We start from the raw sequence: 16,845 nt of genomic DNA, 5'->3' as shown, positions 1-16,845 counted from the left end.
CCTTATCTAGCTCTTAAACAACCCCAGGAGACGGGATCTTTCAGGCCATCCCCAAACCAGGCCTCCTCCCTCCAGCTTTACAAGAACCTAACTTTGCTGCTCCTGCACGGGTTGGCACAGGAGGCCAATTCAAGGAGGGCAGAAGCACCTTGAGAAACATGATGGGCAACCCAGTTTAAAACACTGTGATCCACCTAAGCCAGAGTCCTGATTGGGCACCCTGGTTGTCACAGAAGCATGTCAACTCGGCCACTGCCATCCCTGCCCTCAGCCACCCTGGCCAAGTTGTCACCAGCACAGAGGTGTGTTCTAACTGGGCTCGGCATTGGCCACTGGTGGCCCACAGCCAACCCGAGTGAGACGCAACTGCAGCTACTTGACGCTTGTCTCGTCTGTGTACCTGGAGTGTTCTCCACTTGGTCCCAATGTTTTAATCTAATCGTCTGTGAACACTTCTCCTTTATACTTTAGCATTAAATTCTAGGGCTAAGCTGCCTCCAAACCATCACAAGCAAATCAACATTATGCTGTCAAATCCCTTCACCCTGTCCCCATCAGTGGACAAAACACAAGCCCCAATATTTAGGCGTCTAAACTCTGACCTCATACCTGATACCTACAAGTGGTACAAATGTCTTGTCTTGGGCCCCAAATCATGGTTTGTGAAACAGGTCATGGCAATCACAGAAACAGTGGGAGACAGTGCAGCAGACCTGAAACAATCTCTGCCCGTCCAGACAGAAGGCACTGTGCCTTCAGTGAAAGCTACTTATGAAGAGCTGCCATTCACTAGGTGAACTCCAGGCCAGGGCCCTGCCAAGCTGGGTTGGAGCACAGTGCCTGCACACATTCACAGACCTCCTAGGCCTGCATGTAGAGTCACTGCTGGGAAGCAGACAGGTCTCCCCCAAGGGAACAAGGAACACCTCTGACTGACCGTTGCTCTACTGGCACTGGGGGAGGGGTAGAGGGCCTAGTCTTCTTGATCACAAGGAACTCATACTCTAGTTGAGGGAGTTTCATATAGGAAAGATAAGAAATATGCTCTCAAGAACGATGTATCAACAAATACAAACCCTCAAAAAACACAAAAACATTTTTCTGTATTTTAGCCATTTCTGAAATCAGGATGTTGTTACAGTCAATGTGTACATTTAACGTGGGAGTGTTTCCCCTTTTCCCTGCCAAGTTATTATTACAAATTGATGGTTAGCTTTAAAAATCAGTGGTGGCGTTTCGCAGGGGAGGAAAGTGAGGAGAAATGGAGGGGAAGGTTGTCGGAGAAGGCGGTGGGAAGGGGCTCAGGGAAGTGAAGGTGGTGGCAGGCTTAGAGCACTGTGCGGGGGGAGGGCTCTGGATTGGCCATCCAACAGAAACAAAGTGCGGGTCTCGGGTGCAATTTTAGTTTCTAGAAGCCACGTTAACACGTAAAAAGGAATCAAGTAAAACTACTTACATAGCTCAATGTATACAAAACATCATTTCAACATGTAGTCAACATAAAGCTACTAACCAAATACTGTATCTTTGAAGCCTAACGAGTATTTCACAATCGTAACCGTCTCAGATAGACTGGCCACAACTCAAGTGCTGGGGAGCCCGGTGGGGCCGGGTCTGGAGGGAGACGCAGAACCCAAGGTATCCCGCAGCCGTGCGGGGACCGGGAGGTCTGAGGCTGCTACCAAGGCACCGGAAAGCATTGGCGGGAGGGGCGGCTTCAGAGGATTGGCGGCCAGTAGGGAGAGAGGAAATAAAGGGGAGGCCTAGCGCTGGGCCCTGGGCGCAGCGGTCGCCGCTTCCTAGCGCCTGCCCTTCCCAGGCGACGGCCCCCTCCCGGCCTCTCCCAGGCCGCCCACGCGGAGTCCCCATCTTCTCGGAGGTCTCCCTCCTCTGGCCTTTAGGCGCCTTGTGTGACCTCACGGAGCGCCCTGGGCAAAAGCGAGGCCTAAACCGAGGTCCCCAGCTGCACCGGCAGCAGCCTCACGCGCTACACGCGCGCCGGAAGTTGCGTGACCCCAGCTTCCGGCCTGCGACCCGGGGGTGGTGCCAGGTACGGACACGCGGTCCAGTCAGAATGCAACACGAGGAGTTTAGGAGGCGCAGGCGTAGCTCCTCCCCTTGCCTGGGGACTCCGCCCCAATGCCACGTTCGACGAAGGAATGCTCAGGGTGCGCGCATCACTTGGCCAATCAGGTACTGCGGACTCCGGGCTAACGCAAGTAGTAGGCATTCCAGACCCGCGGAAGGTGTGGGAGGAGGCCACCAATCACAAGCCGAAGGAGAATAAATTCTCCTCCGGCAGCCAATGAGAGACTGGGGAACAGTGGGAGCGCGAGGTCCTCGACCAATTCTGAGCTAGAGCCAAGGAGGCCGCCGTAGAGTTTCCGAAGCCGAAGCTAGGTGTACTGTGGCTGTCCAATCAGAGCGTGGCGAGACCGGGCCCCGGAGTCTGCCGGCCAATCGGAGGCGGGCCCGAGGGCGCGTGCGCGCAGCGGCCGGCGCGCGAGGGCGGGGGCCGGACGCGCCTTGGGCCCGGATTTATAAAGGCGAGGCCAGGGACGGCGCGCGCTCTCGTCGCCTCCGCTGTCCCGGCGGCGCCAACCGAACGACCCGCTGCCGCCGCCCGACATGCTGAGCCGCGCACTGCTGTGCCTGGCCCTGGCCCTGGCGGCCCGGGTGGGCGCCGACGCCCCCGAGGAGGAGGACCACGTCCTGGTGCTGAGGAAGAGCAACTTCGCGGAGGCGCTGGCGGCCCACAAGTACCTGCTCGTGGAGTTCTGTGAGTGCCGCGCTGGCCGCGATCAGGCCCCTGTGCACCGCGGGGCCCGAGCGGCGCGCGCCGGCTGTCAGCGCGCCGGGCCGCCGGCTGAAGGGCATCCTTCCTGCCCGGACCCCAGGCGCTTGTGCCCAGGGCGCCCGCGGGCCGCGGGCCAGGGGAGGGGTCTTTGTGCCTGCCGTTGCGTGGCGCGGCTCCTCCGTAGCGTGGGAGCAGGACCGATGTGTGAGCCGCGCAGACGCCAGAGCGCGAGCCAGGTCCAGCCCTGCCCGCTCCACCTGTAACGAAGGTGTTGCAGGCTGGAACTCGGACCCTTGCTTGTGTGTGTAAGGGCCTGAGCTCTGTCTCCGGAGGGTGATCTTTGCCCAGCACAGCTGCCAACCTTCCTTGCAGACAGTCTTATTCACACACTGTAAAGAACCAGTTTTAAATCCAAGTCTCAGGACATGTGTGTCACATACTTACAGCTAGTTATTGCTAGGTCCCGGACCACGGCATTAACTTACTTTTTTCTAGCTTCTTAATTCTTAAAGGGAATTTCCAGGAAAACATTTGCTCTAATTGCCTGCAGATAATAGGAAGTTATGATTCATTAAAGGATTTGTCTTCCTGTGCTGATAGTGATGTAGCAGAGTGGGGGGGGGTTGGTGTTGGTTTTTCACTGGTGGCCTCTGTCCTCATATTGCTAAGAGCCCCAAGCTGTCAGCTCAGCCTTGTGCATTCAGAGGGGTGTCGTTGTGAGCAGACAAGGTTTTATGAAGAGAAGCCTTGAAGGAGAAGGAAAGGGTAGGAGTGGACCTGCGTCAAGTGCTGTGTTCTACTGTCCTGTGTTCTTTTTCAGACGCCCCTTGGTGTGGCCACTGCAAAGCCCTGGCCCCTGAGTATGCCAAAGCCGCTGGGAAGCTAAAGGCAGAAGGTTCTGAGATCAGACTGGCAAAGGTAGACGCTACCGAAGAGTCTGACCTGGCCCAGCAATATGGCGTCCGCGGCTACCCCACAATCAAGTTCTTCAAGAATGGAGATACGGCTTCTCCCAAAGAATATACAGGTGTGGCTGCAGCATTACCCTTTAGTTGCCTGTGTGGAGGAATTTGCCTTGCAGGCCTTGGAAGATAACTGAAAACCCAAGCAGTAACATAGCTGAGTGGTGGGGACGGAACCTGTTCCCAGATTGGGTTCTCCATCTGGCTCCACCCCTGAGGGTCCTGTGAGGAAGGTTCTCTCATCCTGGAAGAGCCTTTCAGGTGGAAAGTGTGTTGGGTCTGTGTCTGATGATGTCCTGGTTGGCTGGGGCCTGTCTGGAGATTGGCCAGTGAGGAGAGGGAGGCTGGTGCCCTTCTGACCACATGGGGCTCTTGGAGCTGTCCCTGTGTCTAGGATCAGTCAGGTATCAGCTGTATCACTTAGGGTGACATGTAACTGCCGTAGCGTGCCGCCTGCTAGGCCTGGTGCCTGTGTGATTGCCCATTGGATCCAGAGGTGGCCTTTCAGAGATGGAAGCTGGGGCTTAGAGCAGCTGAGTTATGGCCACTTCTGTCGGAGGTGGACCTCAGTTCAAGCCAGCTCCACCTGTAGCACGAGCTCTCAGCTGCTCTCAGGCCGCCTCTGAAGCTGTTCTTGTGGAGTCTGCGCCCCTTGGTAGCCACATCAGTTACTGGTGGCAAAAGAAGTCTCTTGGGTCTATAAAACCCATTCCGTGGCACATGCCTCAGCCCCGGGTGCTGGGCAACCTGAAACCAGCGCATCCTGGCGTTAGCAGCGGTGTCCCCTTAAGCAACCATGTCCTGTTGTTCTGGTGTCACCAGCTTCCGTGGTTTTCTCTCTGTCTGTTGTTCGATGTTCCTGTTTTTTACTTGCATTCACTTTTGGGATGGGAGGCGCTTTGTCCAAAGTCACTGTGCTTCTGTTGCTAGCACTTAGGTTTCATAGATGAGCTAAGTACTCCTAAATCCACCTGTAACTGGATGACTCAAAAAAGTGACTCAGCTTTTTGTTACCACTTGTCAGAATCTTTTTAAATCTGAGAATCACAACCCTTCCCAAGTTGGACCAGATAGTCAAGCTCTAGGAGGGAAAAAGAATAATTCTTTAATTATCCTTTTTGGCCTCACCTCTTAGGAGAAGCAGGTTTCTTGTCATTTTGTCTGTTTTTGGTGGCATGCCAGTGTGTGACCTTTACTCCCTACTGGTCTGGGAGGTGTACAGGGCGTGCCATGAGCAAGAGTGCCTGACCCACCTGGAGTAAGTTTTGAGGCCTAGGAGTGTTTAGTAGGGTAGATTTTGGCCTGTTTTCTCAGGGGGGGAAACTGGAGTGAAGATTAACTTAGGAACCACCCCTCTAAGATGAGGACTGGGGTGAGACCACTGGGGGACGATGTGTGTGTTACTGAATTTAACATATTAACTGCCATGTGAGATGTATTTAACTCATGCTAGTTTTGAGCCTGGGGCCTCATGAGGCACATGTAACTCACACATCTCTTCCTTTTGGGAGCCGTGAGAACTATTTTTCAAGTTGCATATAACTCATGCACAGAAAATAATAAAAAATAACAGTTTTTTTAAAATTTTCATTTTTTTCATCATTTTTTTCCTCTCTATAATTACATGAAACATTTTTCACTAAATTAGAAATGATCATTTTGTTTTCAAAGTTTTTATTCTATTTTTATACTAAAACACCATGGCCCCAAGGAAAAACATTTTTTTTCTAGAGTGACAGGTAATGTGTTAGATGTCAAAGAAAATTTAGAAAATTTAGAAGATGTGGAAGGATTAGAGAGGAAAACTGTTTTTCTTTGTTTGTTTGTTTGTTTGGTTGGTTTTGGGTTTTTTTTGTTTGGTTTTTTTTTGAGACAGTCTCGTTCTGTTGCCCAGGCTAGAGTGCCGTGGTGTCAGCCCAGCTCACAGCAACCTCAAACTCCTGGGCTCAAGTAATCCTCCTGCCTCAGCCGCCCAAGTAGCTGGGACTACAGGCGTGCCACCATGCCCGGCTAATTTTTTCTGTGTATTTTTAGTTGTCCAGATCATTTCTTTCTATTTTTTAGTAGAGACGGGGGTCTCACTCTTGCTTAGGCTGGTCTCGAACTCCTGACCTCGAGTGATCCTCCCTCCTCGGCCTCCCAGAGTGCTAAGATTACAGGCGTGAGCCACCGCGCCCGGCTGAAAACTGGTTTGTGATCCAGTAACTCTGGGATGACCCAATCCCACACACTGGAGTGTGGGAGGTGGGCAGGTGTAGGGCTCTCCCATGGCGAGAACGTCCTGCTCTAGGTGCTTGGTCAGGTGTCCCCAGCCCGTTTGGCAGAGAGCTGAGATGGGAATGGCCAGGCAGGTTGGGCAGCACTCCCTGTTCGGGATTGGAACCTCTGTTTGTTTGGGGTGTAGCTGGCAGAGAAGCCGACGACATTGTGAACTGGCTGAAGAAGCGCACTGGCCCGGCTGCCACCATCCTGTCTGACGGTGCAGCCGCGGAGTCCTTTGTGGAGTCCAGCGAGGTGGCCGTCATCGGCTTCTTCAAGGTAGAGGCTTTAGAACTTCATGTTGACCTTGTCTTCTGTCACTGTCTGAGGACGGGTCCCCATGGCCTCTGGCCGGCAGTTCTGCATGTGTCCCCTGAGCCTGGTGTCCTGGTGTCCACCCTGCTTTCCCAGGCCGGGGGTCCTAGGGGTGCACATGGCTCCCTCTGGTTTTCCCTCTTCCAGGACGTGGAGTCGGACTTTGCCAAGCAGTTCTTGCAGGCAGCAGAGGCCGTTGATGACATACCGTTTGGGATCACGTCCAACAGTGATGTGTTCTCCAAGTACCAGCTGGACACAGACGGGGTTGTCCTCTTTAAGAAGGTGAGTCGCTGGTGCAGCTCCGCCCAGAGCAATTCAGGGCTTGGTCTGCAGGGGGTGGTGTTGCTCTCCCTGGTGCCGGAGGACCTTGCCCTGCAGCCTCCGACTGACCAGATTGTTACCGAGGGCTGTCATTGGGCTGTCATTGGGCTGTCATCGGGCTGTCATCTGGGGCTGTCTTGCAGTTTTGCAGTCAGACTGCAGGAGCTGCTGGAGACAGTGGCCTCAGACGTTAGATGGGAGCTGCTCTTGGCTGTTAGCTTTTTCTCCAGTTGTGGTAAAACATATGTAACAAAGTTTATCACCGTAACCACTTCTAAGTGTGTGACTCAGCAGCATTAATTACATTCAGTGTCGTGCAACTGTCACTCGTCTGTTTCCCGAACTTTTCCGTCACCCGACGTGGAAGCTCTGGAGGGTTAGCTCCCTGGGGCATGTTCCCACCCCACTGGCAAAGCCACACCCGTGCCCCCCACCCCCAAGGGCACCACAACCCCTAAGGATCTGGGCTTTGAAGGCCACCAACCCTGGTCCTGTTGTCCTTCCTCTTGGGAAAAGGGCTGCTGGGAAGCCCGGTGCTCAACCGTGTGTCCCCTAACCACGTGTCCCTCTCATCAGGACACACAGGAACCACGTTTGCGCAGCTTTATGGACAGGGCTCGTGGTTTGTCTTCCGTCTTAGTCACCAGAGGGTGGACTGGGGCTGAGCAGCCGTGCTCTTAGGACACGGCCGTACCTGGACGCAGGTGATTGGGGTTAGTGCCTTCCGACAGGAAGGTGTGGCCCAGGAAGGGAGGGAAGGACCCAGCGAGTGAGGAGTGGGGGGTGTCTTCAGGGGTGGGGTTAGGGGACATTTGACTCTTGTCCTATAGAATCAGAGCAATCAGCCACGTGGCCAATGAGCAGCTGCTTGGTCTGGAAGTGGCGTGGGTCTGGGTCTGAGGTTCCCGTGTGTGTGTGTGTGTGTGTGTGTGTGTGTGTGCGCGCGCGCGCGCGCTTAGTGTGGGATGCAGCCCGACAGGCTGGGACCGAGTGTTCTTGGAGACAGAAATAGAGTGTGAGTGGCCCAGGTACACCTGGGATGGCTTTGTTCCCCTGTACTTGTTGTTGTCACTTGGGTTGTTGCTATAGCCCCTGCCTCGGAATTACTCAAGACATCATAGGCTACTCCGTAGAAATCCCCGCACTGTTCCCCAAAGGAAACAGAGCTACTAAGTTAGCCACTTGTCATTGCACAGGTGCCTAGGAACCTGGACTCCTGACCAGGGAAGAACTGGTGTGTGGATGGGGTGGAGTGAACTGGCTCTGGGGCCTTAGACAGTCCTGAGCTTCGTTCTGAAACGTGAGCTGTGAGGGAGAGTTTCTTCGAGGCCCAGGGAAACTCAAAGCCTGGTTTGCGGTTTGGCCACACGGCTCCTTCCCATTGCCCTTTGTGTCCGGAGAGGCCGTTTTAACGTGGGCAGATAGTTTGGTGATCGCACGTCCCTGAAGGTTAGGATCGTCGCCCGTTCCTACCTGCGAGGGACTGAGCACGTGGCAGGTTCGTGTGGGCTCCCTTCGTGTCCTCTTTCTTCTGCCTCGATTATCTGGTGTCTGCTCAGGGCTGGGCCCCAGCCAGCCCCCCGTGGGTCCTGTGCCAGGGGGCAGCGCTTTCTTGTTCACTCAGGGTGCCCCGCTTGTGGCAGGCAGCCTCCAGCAGAAGCCTGGCCATCTGGGGACATGTTTGAAGTCAGAGCTCCCTCCATGGACGAGAGGAGGCGACTCCAGGGTTTCTGGCTGCTCCTGTGCTACCAGGCCTCGTGTTCTCCTTTGCTGAATTAGCCTTTACACGTCCCTTTTCCTTCATGCTGTTAACCCCTGTCTTCACGGGGAGCTGGGTCCTCCTGTCTGCCCAGGGACCTGCTGTGGGCAGCCTGGCTAAGCCTGGACTTCCCACATGGGACCAGACAGGCCGGCTCCCAGGAGTGGCCAGTGCTGTTCGCTTTCCCTCTTCCCTAGGAAGGATGGGGCCCGGTCAAGTCCTAGCTGGGGTCACTGGCCACTGATGATGGGACCACTGGTTTCAGAGCCAATTGTCCTGTGTCTTTCTTGATTCTGACACTTGCTGCATGTTTCCGTCTCCGTCTCCAGCCTGCTGTGTGTGGCCGCCTTCTGATGTTCATCGTTGTGGCCTGAAACAACGGTGACCTCTGCCCAAGGCCTCCAGGCCTCCTGCAGCTGCCCCTGCTAAATGGGGCTGTTTTTCACCAAAGCACACAGTGCATGAGTGTAATGTGGCAACACTACCAAAAAGATTGCTGCCTGGGACAGAAGTGGCTGCAGCATTGTTGGGACTTGGGATTGTGCAGACAGTGCTCGGTGCCCTGGAGGGAGCCAGAGACGTTGTGTCCGCCTGTAATTGTGGCTCAGGTCGTTCCCAGGGGCTGGGCCTGGGCCCTGCCCTGTGCCTGATGGAGCCAGGCCGGGACCAGCAGTTCGTTTTCCAAATGGTGCTCTCCACGGTGCCCTGGCCTTGGCGTCTCTGCCCTTTTCCTTTCCACGTTCTCCACGTTTACCGGTGTGGGGGTGACGGCTCAGGCTTGGTGGGGGCTTGGTGGGGGACGTGGCTCGCAGCGGGGGACCACCCGTGGCCTAGTTTTAGCATCAGGTCCACCTTGGCTGAGCTGGAGTGTCCATCTGGCCCAGGTACTCAGGGGCGACACGCACGAGAGCGGGACGTGGCACCTGCTGTGGAAGGGTTTTGGGGAAGTGTGAAGGGAAATGGCCAGTAAGTAAAGATGAGTCATTTCTCCAAGTCTCACTGAAGAAGTTCGAGGGGGCAGGGCGCAGGGGCTCACGCCTGTAGTCCCAAAACTTTGGGAGGCTGAGGCGGGAGGGTCGTTTACGGTCAGGAATTCGAGACCAGCCTGAGCAAGAGCGGGACCCCATCTCTACAAAAAGTTAAAAATTAGCCGGGCATGGTGGTGGCACCTGTAGTCCCAGCCACTCGGGAGGCTGAGGCAGGAGGATCGCCTGAGCCCAGGAGTTTGAGGCTGTAGCAGGCTATGATGACGCCACTGCACTCTAGCCCGGGTGACAGAGAGTAAGACTCTGTCTCAAAAAAGAAAAACACAATTCAGTGACAAGAGTGTGTTTTAGATTTCTGCTAGTCTCTTTCATGTCTGGCTTAATGGGAGACAGCTAGGTTCGGCTCCTCTCCTGCCATCCGTGGTGACACCTTGCATCCAGCAGCCTCTATGGCACTGTGGTCTCCTGAGAGACAGAATGAAAAGGCAGACACTGTCCTCCAAGTGTGATTACAAAGACAGTGTTGACCATGTGGACGCCTTAAAGGGTCTGGGGCCCCAGCTTGTGGACCACACGTTGAGGGCTGCTCTTTTAGGAACCTGGGGATGAGGAAGGTAATTTACGTAAAACCCAGATGCTTCCCTGGCACACGGGAGTGGAGGCTCAGGCCTGTGGGCAGACAGTGGCGTTGATTGTGGCGAAAGCTCTGGTCTGCAGCTGGCTGCTGCCCAGTCCCAGGGTTCTGTGCACCCTATGGGAGTCTGAGGCCGGCTGCAGGTGCGTGGGGGCTGCCCTGTGCCTCAGGGCGGTGGACCTCCTGTGTGACCTCCCTGGCCTGTCCACGTCCAGAGGCCACGGTGCCCGCCTTGCCCGGCTGAGCTCCGTGGAGAGGCAGCAGTGAGATGGGGTCCGGTCACCTCAGGCTGCCGCAGCCTTACTCAGCCGCAGCCAGGGCAGCTGGCGGCAGTGAACACCAGGCTTGCGTTGTGGGCATGAAACCACTTTTGGGCTCAACAGTGGCTGTAGGTGATACCTGTAGCCGCCCAGGCTGTCAGGGACCAGGTTCGTCCTGTCCTCATTGCTGCGGCCTGTGGCTTTAACTCCCAGGCAGGAGGGTGGGCTGCAGGCCATTGTCGGCCACATCTAGGGAGCTGTGCCCACGGCAGCAAGGCTCAGGGTCCCCTTTCTGCCCACAGTTTGACGAAGGCCGGAATAACTTTGAGGGGGAGGTCACCAAGGAGAACCTGCTCGACTTCATCAAGCACAACCAGCTGCCCCTGGTCATCGAGTTCACTGAGCAGGTGTGGTTCCACCGCTGTCCTATGGCCCCGGGTGGGGGGATGGTGCAGGAGGGGCCCCAGGGTGGGCCAGGGACCCCCAGTCAGCACTGTTGTCCAAGTGTCTGGTGGCCTTGGGGGCCAGTAGGAGAATGTTCTGCATCGAGAGCTTAGTTTGTGGCTCAGACCTACTGACTCGTGTTTGTAACACAGACAGCCCCGAAGATCTTTGGAGGTGAAATCAAGACACACATCCTGCTGTTCCTACCCAAGAGCGTGTCGGACTATGATGGCAAACTGAGCAACTTCAAAAAGGCAGCCGAGAGTTTCAAGGGCAAGGTGAGCTGTTCTCCCTCCCGGCTGGTGGGGTGGCACCAGGGATGGACGGCATGACGCTTCCTACAGTGGTGGAAGTGCCACCTTCCGAGGCTTCCCCAGGCCAGACCCTGTGCGCCCAGCCACCGCGGGTCTGTCGGGGCGCCCCAGAGTCCGAGCTGGAGGAGCATGAGCTGCTTCCGAGTGAAGTGAGGAGGGCAGAGCGGAGGGCAGCCTTGGCCGGCCTGCCCCCGCCGGGCGCGTCTCAGTGTGCCTTTTCTCCCCAAGATCCTGTTTATCTTCATCGACAGCGACTACACCGACAACCAGCGCATCCTCGAGTTCTTCGGCCTGAAGAAGGAAGAGTGCCCGGCCGTGCGCCTCATCACCCTGGAGGAGGAGATGACCAAGTACAAGCCCGAGTCGGACGAGCTCACGGCAGAGACCATCTCGGAGTTCTGCCACCGCTTCCTGGAGGGCAAGATCAAGGTGTGGGCGGCCGTGTGCTCCAGCCCTGGCCAGGGAGGGGGCTGGGGCTCTGCGGGCCCCTAGGCAGCACCATCCTCACCGCGGTCTGTCTGTCCAGCCCCACCTGATGAGCCAGGAGCTGCCTGAGGACTGGGACAAGCAGCCCGTCAAGGTGCTAGTTGGGAAGAACTTTGAAGAGGTTGCCTTTGATGAGAAAAAGAACGTCTTTGTGGAATTCTGTAAGTGGAGCCTCCCTCGGCTTGGATCCGCCTGCCCCGCCAGATGGCTTGAGGGGCTGTGGCGCTGCGTGGGCCAGGCCAGGCCTCAGAGCTGCTTTCTTTTCAGATGCCCCGTGGTGTGGTCACTGCAAGCAGTTGGCTCCCATCTGGGATAAGCTGGGAGAGACCTACAAGGACCACGAAAATATTGTCATTGCCAAGATGGACTCGACGGCCAACGAGGTGGAGGCGGTGAAAGTGCACAGCTTCCCCACGCTGAAGTTCTTCCCCGCCAGCCCGGACAGAACGGTGCGCCTGCAGGGGGGCCGGGGCGGGCTCCGGGCAGAGCGGTCGCCCTCACCAGCCGGGGGCAGAAAGGAGTGGGGGCGCTGCCGGGGGGCTGGTGGGGGCGGGGGCCAGCCCCAGGCTCATCCCCTCTCCCCAGGTCATCGATTACAGCGGAGAGCGGACGCTGGAGGGCTTCAAGAAGTTCCTGGAGAGTGGTGGCCAGGATGGGGCAGGGGATGACGATGTAAGTGGCTGCCACACAGCCTGCTGGGCTCTGACATGGTGGCTGGTGGGTGCCACCAGAGGTCCATCTGGACACTCGGGGCTCTGGGGCCCCAGACCTTGGCCAGGGGGACGAGGGACGTGCTCTCCAACACCCTGTTGAAGTGGCTCTCCCCGATTTTGAAGTTGTCTTTAACGACCGGAAATTACTTAGGAAATCTTCTCAGACACGTCCCGCAGGGTCCAGCTGGCCTGGGCCTGAGCGTCCGTCTCTAGCCCACGGGCTGAGGTTGCTGATACGAGTACCTGCTGGGCGCTGGGAGGCACCAGGAGCGCAGGCCTGGCTGTGTCCTCGGGGCCAGCCTATGGCTGGAGATGGGGTGACAGTCATGCTTGGGGAGTTGGCGGGGGCCAGAGGGTGGGGGTTGGCAACCATAGCAGGACACCTGAGGCTGGGAGTGGAGGGAACAGCCAGTTCGGGACAGCAGGGCCCACAGGAGGTGGGACATAGCGACAGGCCTGCCCCGATTGAGGGAGGATGGCCTGGCGTAGGTGGAGAAGCTGGCGGCTGGCAGGCCTGAGCGCCATACCCAGTGCTTACCGTGCTCCGACTCGGGCGGGGCTGTTGTCTGACCAAGCTGGGGGCATCCCCTCCACACCCGCCGGCAGGGTCTGAGGGCCAGGCTGGGGTTCCCGGGGTTCCCGATGGAGAGCGCATCTGCCCCACCCTCTTTCCCAGGACCTCGAGGATCTGGAAGAAGCAGAAGAGCCGGACGTGGAGGAAGACGACGACCAGAAAGCTGTGAAAGACGAGCTATAACGCGGAGCAGGCCGGGCTCCCCAGACGTGGCGCCTCGCGGGGCTGCACTCCCAGCAGCTCACGCCCCCACGCCGCAGACCGCGCGGCAGGAGGGCATCGTGGAAATCCAGGGAACCTCTCTGAAGAGACGCTTCATCCTGACATGCGGAAACAAACCCGTCTCCTCCTTTTGCTTTTCAATTTTGGAAAGGGATTGATCTCCAGACCAGCCCATCTTGATGGGCTATTTTTTTCCTTTTTTTAAATTGTGACGTACTTTTTTGTACATGGTATTTGTCCAGAGTGCGCGCTAAAACGTTTTGGAATCTCACGCTGGTAATGGTTCCTTCCTGTTAGAGAGGTTTATACTATCACTTAAAACAAGTCCATCTGTGGGATTTTTAGACATTTCTGACATCAGGGTATTTGTTCCACCTTGGCCATGCCTCCTTGGAGGTGCCTGTCCCCTATGCAGGGAGGGACAGAGCCAGTCTGGACATGGTCACTCTGCACCTGGTACCAGTGTGGCCATGACTGAGCACAGCTCTTGCACACCTGGGCCAGGAGGGGACTCTGGGCCCTGTCAGGGTGGCCCCACGCTTGGAGGCAGCCAGGCGATGGCCAGCCCCAGGGCCCAGGCTGGGCCGGGGCGTTCCTCCTCAAGCCAGGCTCCTCGTCCTGTCCTGGGCTCACTGCTCTGTGGCTGCTGGACTCTCCAGCGTGGCCCGGGGCCTGCTCCAGGCGGAACCAGGACCTGGCCCAGGCTGGGGGCTGACACCCAGGAGGGAGCCAGGTCAGACGCTGGCACTTCTTCAGGCATTTCTATCACAATATGGAATTGGACACATTGGCCAAATAAAGTTGATTTTACTGCCCGTCCTTGCATCTGCTGTGTGTTCTCTGCAAGCTCTGGGGTGGGAGGCTCTGACACCAGAGCCCAGGCAGGCCCTGGGGATGCTGTTGGCGAGACAGCTCCACCAAAGCACGATGCTGGCACAGGGACGGGCTCGCTGCACATGGCCCTGGTGCACGCAGGGCCGGCAGGTGCGCACTCAGTTCCCAGGTGGCAGGGGAGGCACCAGGTGTTCGCGCGGTGGGATGCGGGCTTACCTAGACTGCTTGGGACAGGTGGCATTGACATCCTTGGGGATCTGGTGACTGCGTTGACCCTGGATGTGGACACGTTTGGAGCCACTCCAGCCACAGGCGTGAGGTCACGAGCTCAGGCTGTTTCCCCTCTGATCTCTGCAGGGGGCTGTGGAGCAAGCAGGCGTGTTCCGGCTTCCTCGGTGGTAAAGTGAACAAGTGTGTGCCTGTCACCAAACCTATGAAAAAGGATCTGATGTGTTAGGAAGTCTTCTGGTTTTTCAGATGTAATTGGACTTGGAGAGCCCCAGCTGGCTCGCTCAGGCTTCACGTGGAGAATTGACTTCTTGCAGACGTGACACTGCCAGCCTGTTTCAAGGTTTGGGGTGATGCTGCTTGGCCGGGTTTGTCCTGTCCCCGCCCGGGTGTGGCTGCCTTGGGAGCTCTGTGGTGCAGCCCCTAGCCCCCCAGGGCAGAGTGAGGCCCGGTGGGCACCAGGTGGGGCAGAGATGCGGCACTCCCTTCTCAAGGTCAGAACAGCCACCGCCAGGTGTCCTTGAGCCGGCCAGGCCCTTGAGCCCTTCGTGCTCTGACGCGCCTTCCTGGCTGGGAGCGGCCACGCTCGACTCCAGCCCCGCCCCCCGGTTCTGGTGCTCACACACTGGGCCTCGGAGCGCTGGTCACTGCTGCCGGTGCCCGGCTGGCAGGCCACACGAGGCTCGCCACGAGCCCAGCTCTCTCCTGGGTGGCGGCCCACAGGAAGGGTGGTGGCCATCTCCCTGCCACTGCCCTTGTCTGCCCTACAGGCCCTGGCATACCCATGGCTGCGCCATTTCCGCCTCTGTGGCGTCAGCGCCTTGGGCAGCACCGACCAGACCAGCTTGCCCGTGCCGTGGCCTGAGGCTGCCCCGGCTCAGCAGTCCTCCCATGCTTCCTTGGCCAGTTTGCGGGTGGCCCCTGCTGGGACTGGTTTCAGGCTAGTTCAGTTCCAGGCCCCAGCAGGGTTTGTGCGTCTCGCCTAGGTCTTATGGCACAATGAGACGTGTATTCACGGAAAAGGCATGGGCATCTGGAGGTGGGAGGATGTTCCCTCTGTCCCCCAAAACGTGAGCTGAGGTGCAAGGGCTGTGGTCCTTGCCGAGGTCTCTGAGGAGGGCGGCCAGCACGGGCTGAGCACAGGGGGCAGTCTAGAGTCACAGCTGAAAGAGGTGGGCTGTGCCCGGGCCTCTGTGCCCTGCTGACCAGCTGTGCTGGGAACCGGTACAGCTGCCCGGAGCACTGCCGTCATGTGCTCCTGGGGCGGGAGGCACCGATACCTTTCCCCTCTGCGGGGACAGCTGGCAAGCACATTCCGGACCGGGGTTTGGCCAGAGTCTGTGGCGCGTGTCCAAAGCCTCTGGCTGGGCTGGTGGATTAGCAAGGCAACTCTGAAGGCTCTGGGGGAGGCAATGAAGGCTTAGCAGGCTGGGACTTCCCAATCTCTCGCTGTCCTCTCTCTCCAGGTGCCAGGAAGCCACTGGCCTGGAATCTAAAAAAGCCGCTGCTGGGCCAGTGCCCTGTACCCGCAGGCCTCTGGCTCAGCCTCAGCCTGCCCAGGAGGGAAGGGGCCTTCTCTGGCCCTGGCTGGCCGTCCAGGAGATTTCCTGATAGGCCCTCCGCTTCTGTGTTCTGTGCAGAGCACTGCCGGTTGCATTCCTTGGCCTTTAAAAAGTTGGATGGTAAACTTTTTGCATTAGATGTTTTAGTTTGTTCTCCAGAGGTAGAAACTTAAAATCATGCAAACCAGGTCAATTCACAAGTTCGTACAGACTGAGAAGAATCAGGGACAAAACTACGTAAATACAGGTCGGTTTTGCTCTGATGTCACGCGTGGAATGGGCTGTTTTGCCAACTGTGGCAGGTTGGACTGCTGACGGCCGGGTTCTCATGGAACACTTCAAAGGGGAGATGACACTTCAGGTAGTTTCCATGGCTTAGAACACAGGTTCCCATGTCCTTGCTAGAACAAAGGGACATAAATACCTTTCAGGGGGACCTGTTGTGACTGGGAAAGCTTCGGGCAACAGTCCCTTCTCTGATCTAAATGGAAACCCCAAAGCCAGAAACTCCAAGCCCTGTCAGCTCAGCTGTAGCAGCATGAACAGAGGGTCCCCTGGGGCTCAGCTGGTGGGCTTGCCCCAACCCGGGCTCTAGCCGAAGCCGGTCTCTCCTGGAAAGGGCTGTCCTTCCGGTCCTCCTGGCCACGCTGCTGGTGGCAGCTTTGTCCAGCGAGCTTTCATCTGATCCTCTGAGCAGGGAGGACAACTTTCCACAACATGAGCAAACGCAATCTTGACATCAAAGGAGACTTCTCTCTCCCATCCATAGTGCAGAACGTTCAGTCTCTGGGCTTCACGTAAACAACAGAAAAAGCTACCCTACTCCTCCCAGGGGACCCGGAGTCACGACTGACCAGCACCCAGGAAACGTAGGGATGCTGGGAGCTACCCCCGCAGGGTCCCCGCAGACCTGGGCCTGGCCCGAGGCTCCTGGTACTACAGTGTGCAGCCCATAGAGGGAGCAGCTAGGAGAAGGGTTGGTGCCCACGGCGTGAGGCTGAGGGGCCAGGCTGGGGGTGCATCTGGGCACTGAGGCAGGTCACGAAGACCCCGTCAGGCAGGGAGCCCTTAGTTGACACCACTTCTCCTGTAGCATTTGGCCCAAGGCCTTGTTCCTGGCGCTATCTGATACAGTTGACTTGATTCCGTTGGATCCAGAGTGGCCTGCTAGT

The 16,845-nt window shown here is 57.3% G+C and overlaps 1 protein-coding gene across 1 annotated transcript; it reads left to right on the top strand.

Annotated features, from left to right (window-relative positions):
- Nucleotides 1-2,562: 2,562 nt before the first annotated feature.
- On the top strand, nucleotides 2,563-13,868 carry P4HB (prolyl 4-hydroxylase subunit beta). Its single transcript, XM_069483003.1, has 11 exons — nucleotides 2,563-2,779; nucleotides 3,618-3,824; nucleotides 6,164-6,297; nucleotides 6,481-6,618; nucleotides 10,599-10,703; nucleotides 10,893-11,018; nucleotides 11,283-11,483; nucleotides 11,581-11,701; nucleotides 11,808-11,989; nucleotides 12,126-12,212; nucleotides 12,930-13,868. The coding sequence occupies exons 1-11, from the start codon at nucleotides 2,629-2,631 to the stop codon at nucleotides 13,008-13,010; spliced, it is 1,533 nt and encodes a 510-aa protein (XP_069339104.1). The 5' UTR covers nucleotides 2,563-2,628; the 3' UTR covers nucleotides 13,011-13,868.
- The last annotated feature ends 2,977 nt before the right edge of the window (nucleotides 13,869-16,845 follow it).

The sequence above is a fragment of the Eulemur rufifrons genome, chromosome 9 (genome assembly GCF_041146395.1).
Source record: "Eulemur rufifrons isolate Redbay chromosome 9, OSU_ERuf_1, whole genome shotgun sequence".
In the NCBI taxonomy this organism is placed as follows: Eukaryota; Metazoa; Chordata; class Mammalia; order Primates; family Lemuridae; genus Eulemur; species Eulemur rufifrons.
This window is presented reverse-complemented; position numbering and strand designations above follow the sequence as displayed.

Coding starts and splice junctions, on each gene's coding strand:
- P4HB (XM_069483003.1), top strand. CDS start 2,629: ATGCTGAGCCGCGCACTGCTGTGCCTGGCCCTGGCCCTGGCGGCCCGG. Junction 3,825..6,163: donor TTCTCCCAAAGAATATACAG/GTGTGGCTGCAG, acceptor TTTGGGGTGTAG/CTGGCAGAGAAGCCGACGAC. Junction 11,702..11,807: donor GAACGTCTTTGTGGAATTCT/GTAAGTGGAGCC, acceptor CTTTCTTTTCAG/ATGCCCCGTGGTGTGGTCAC.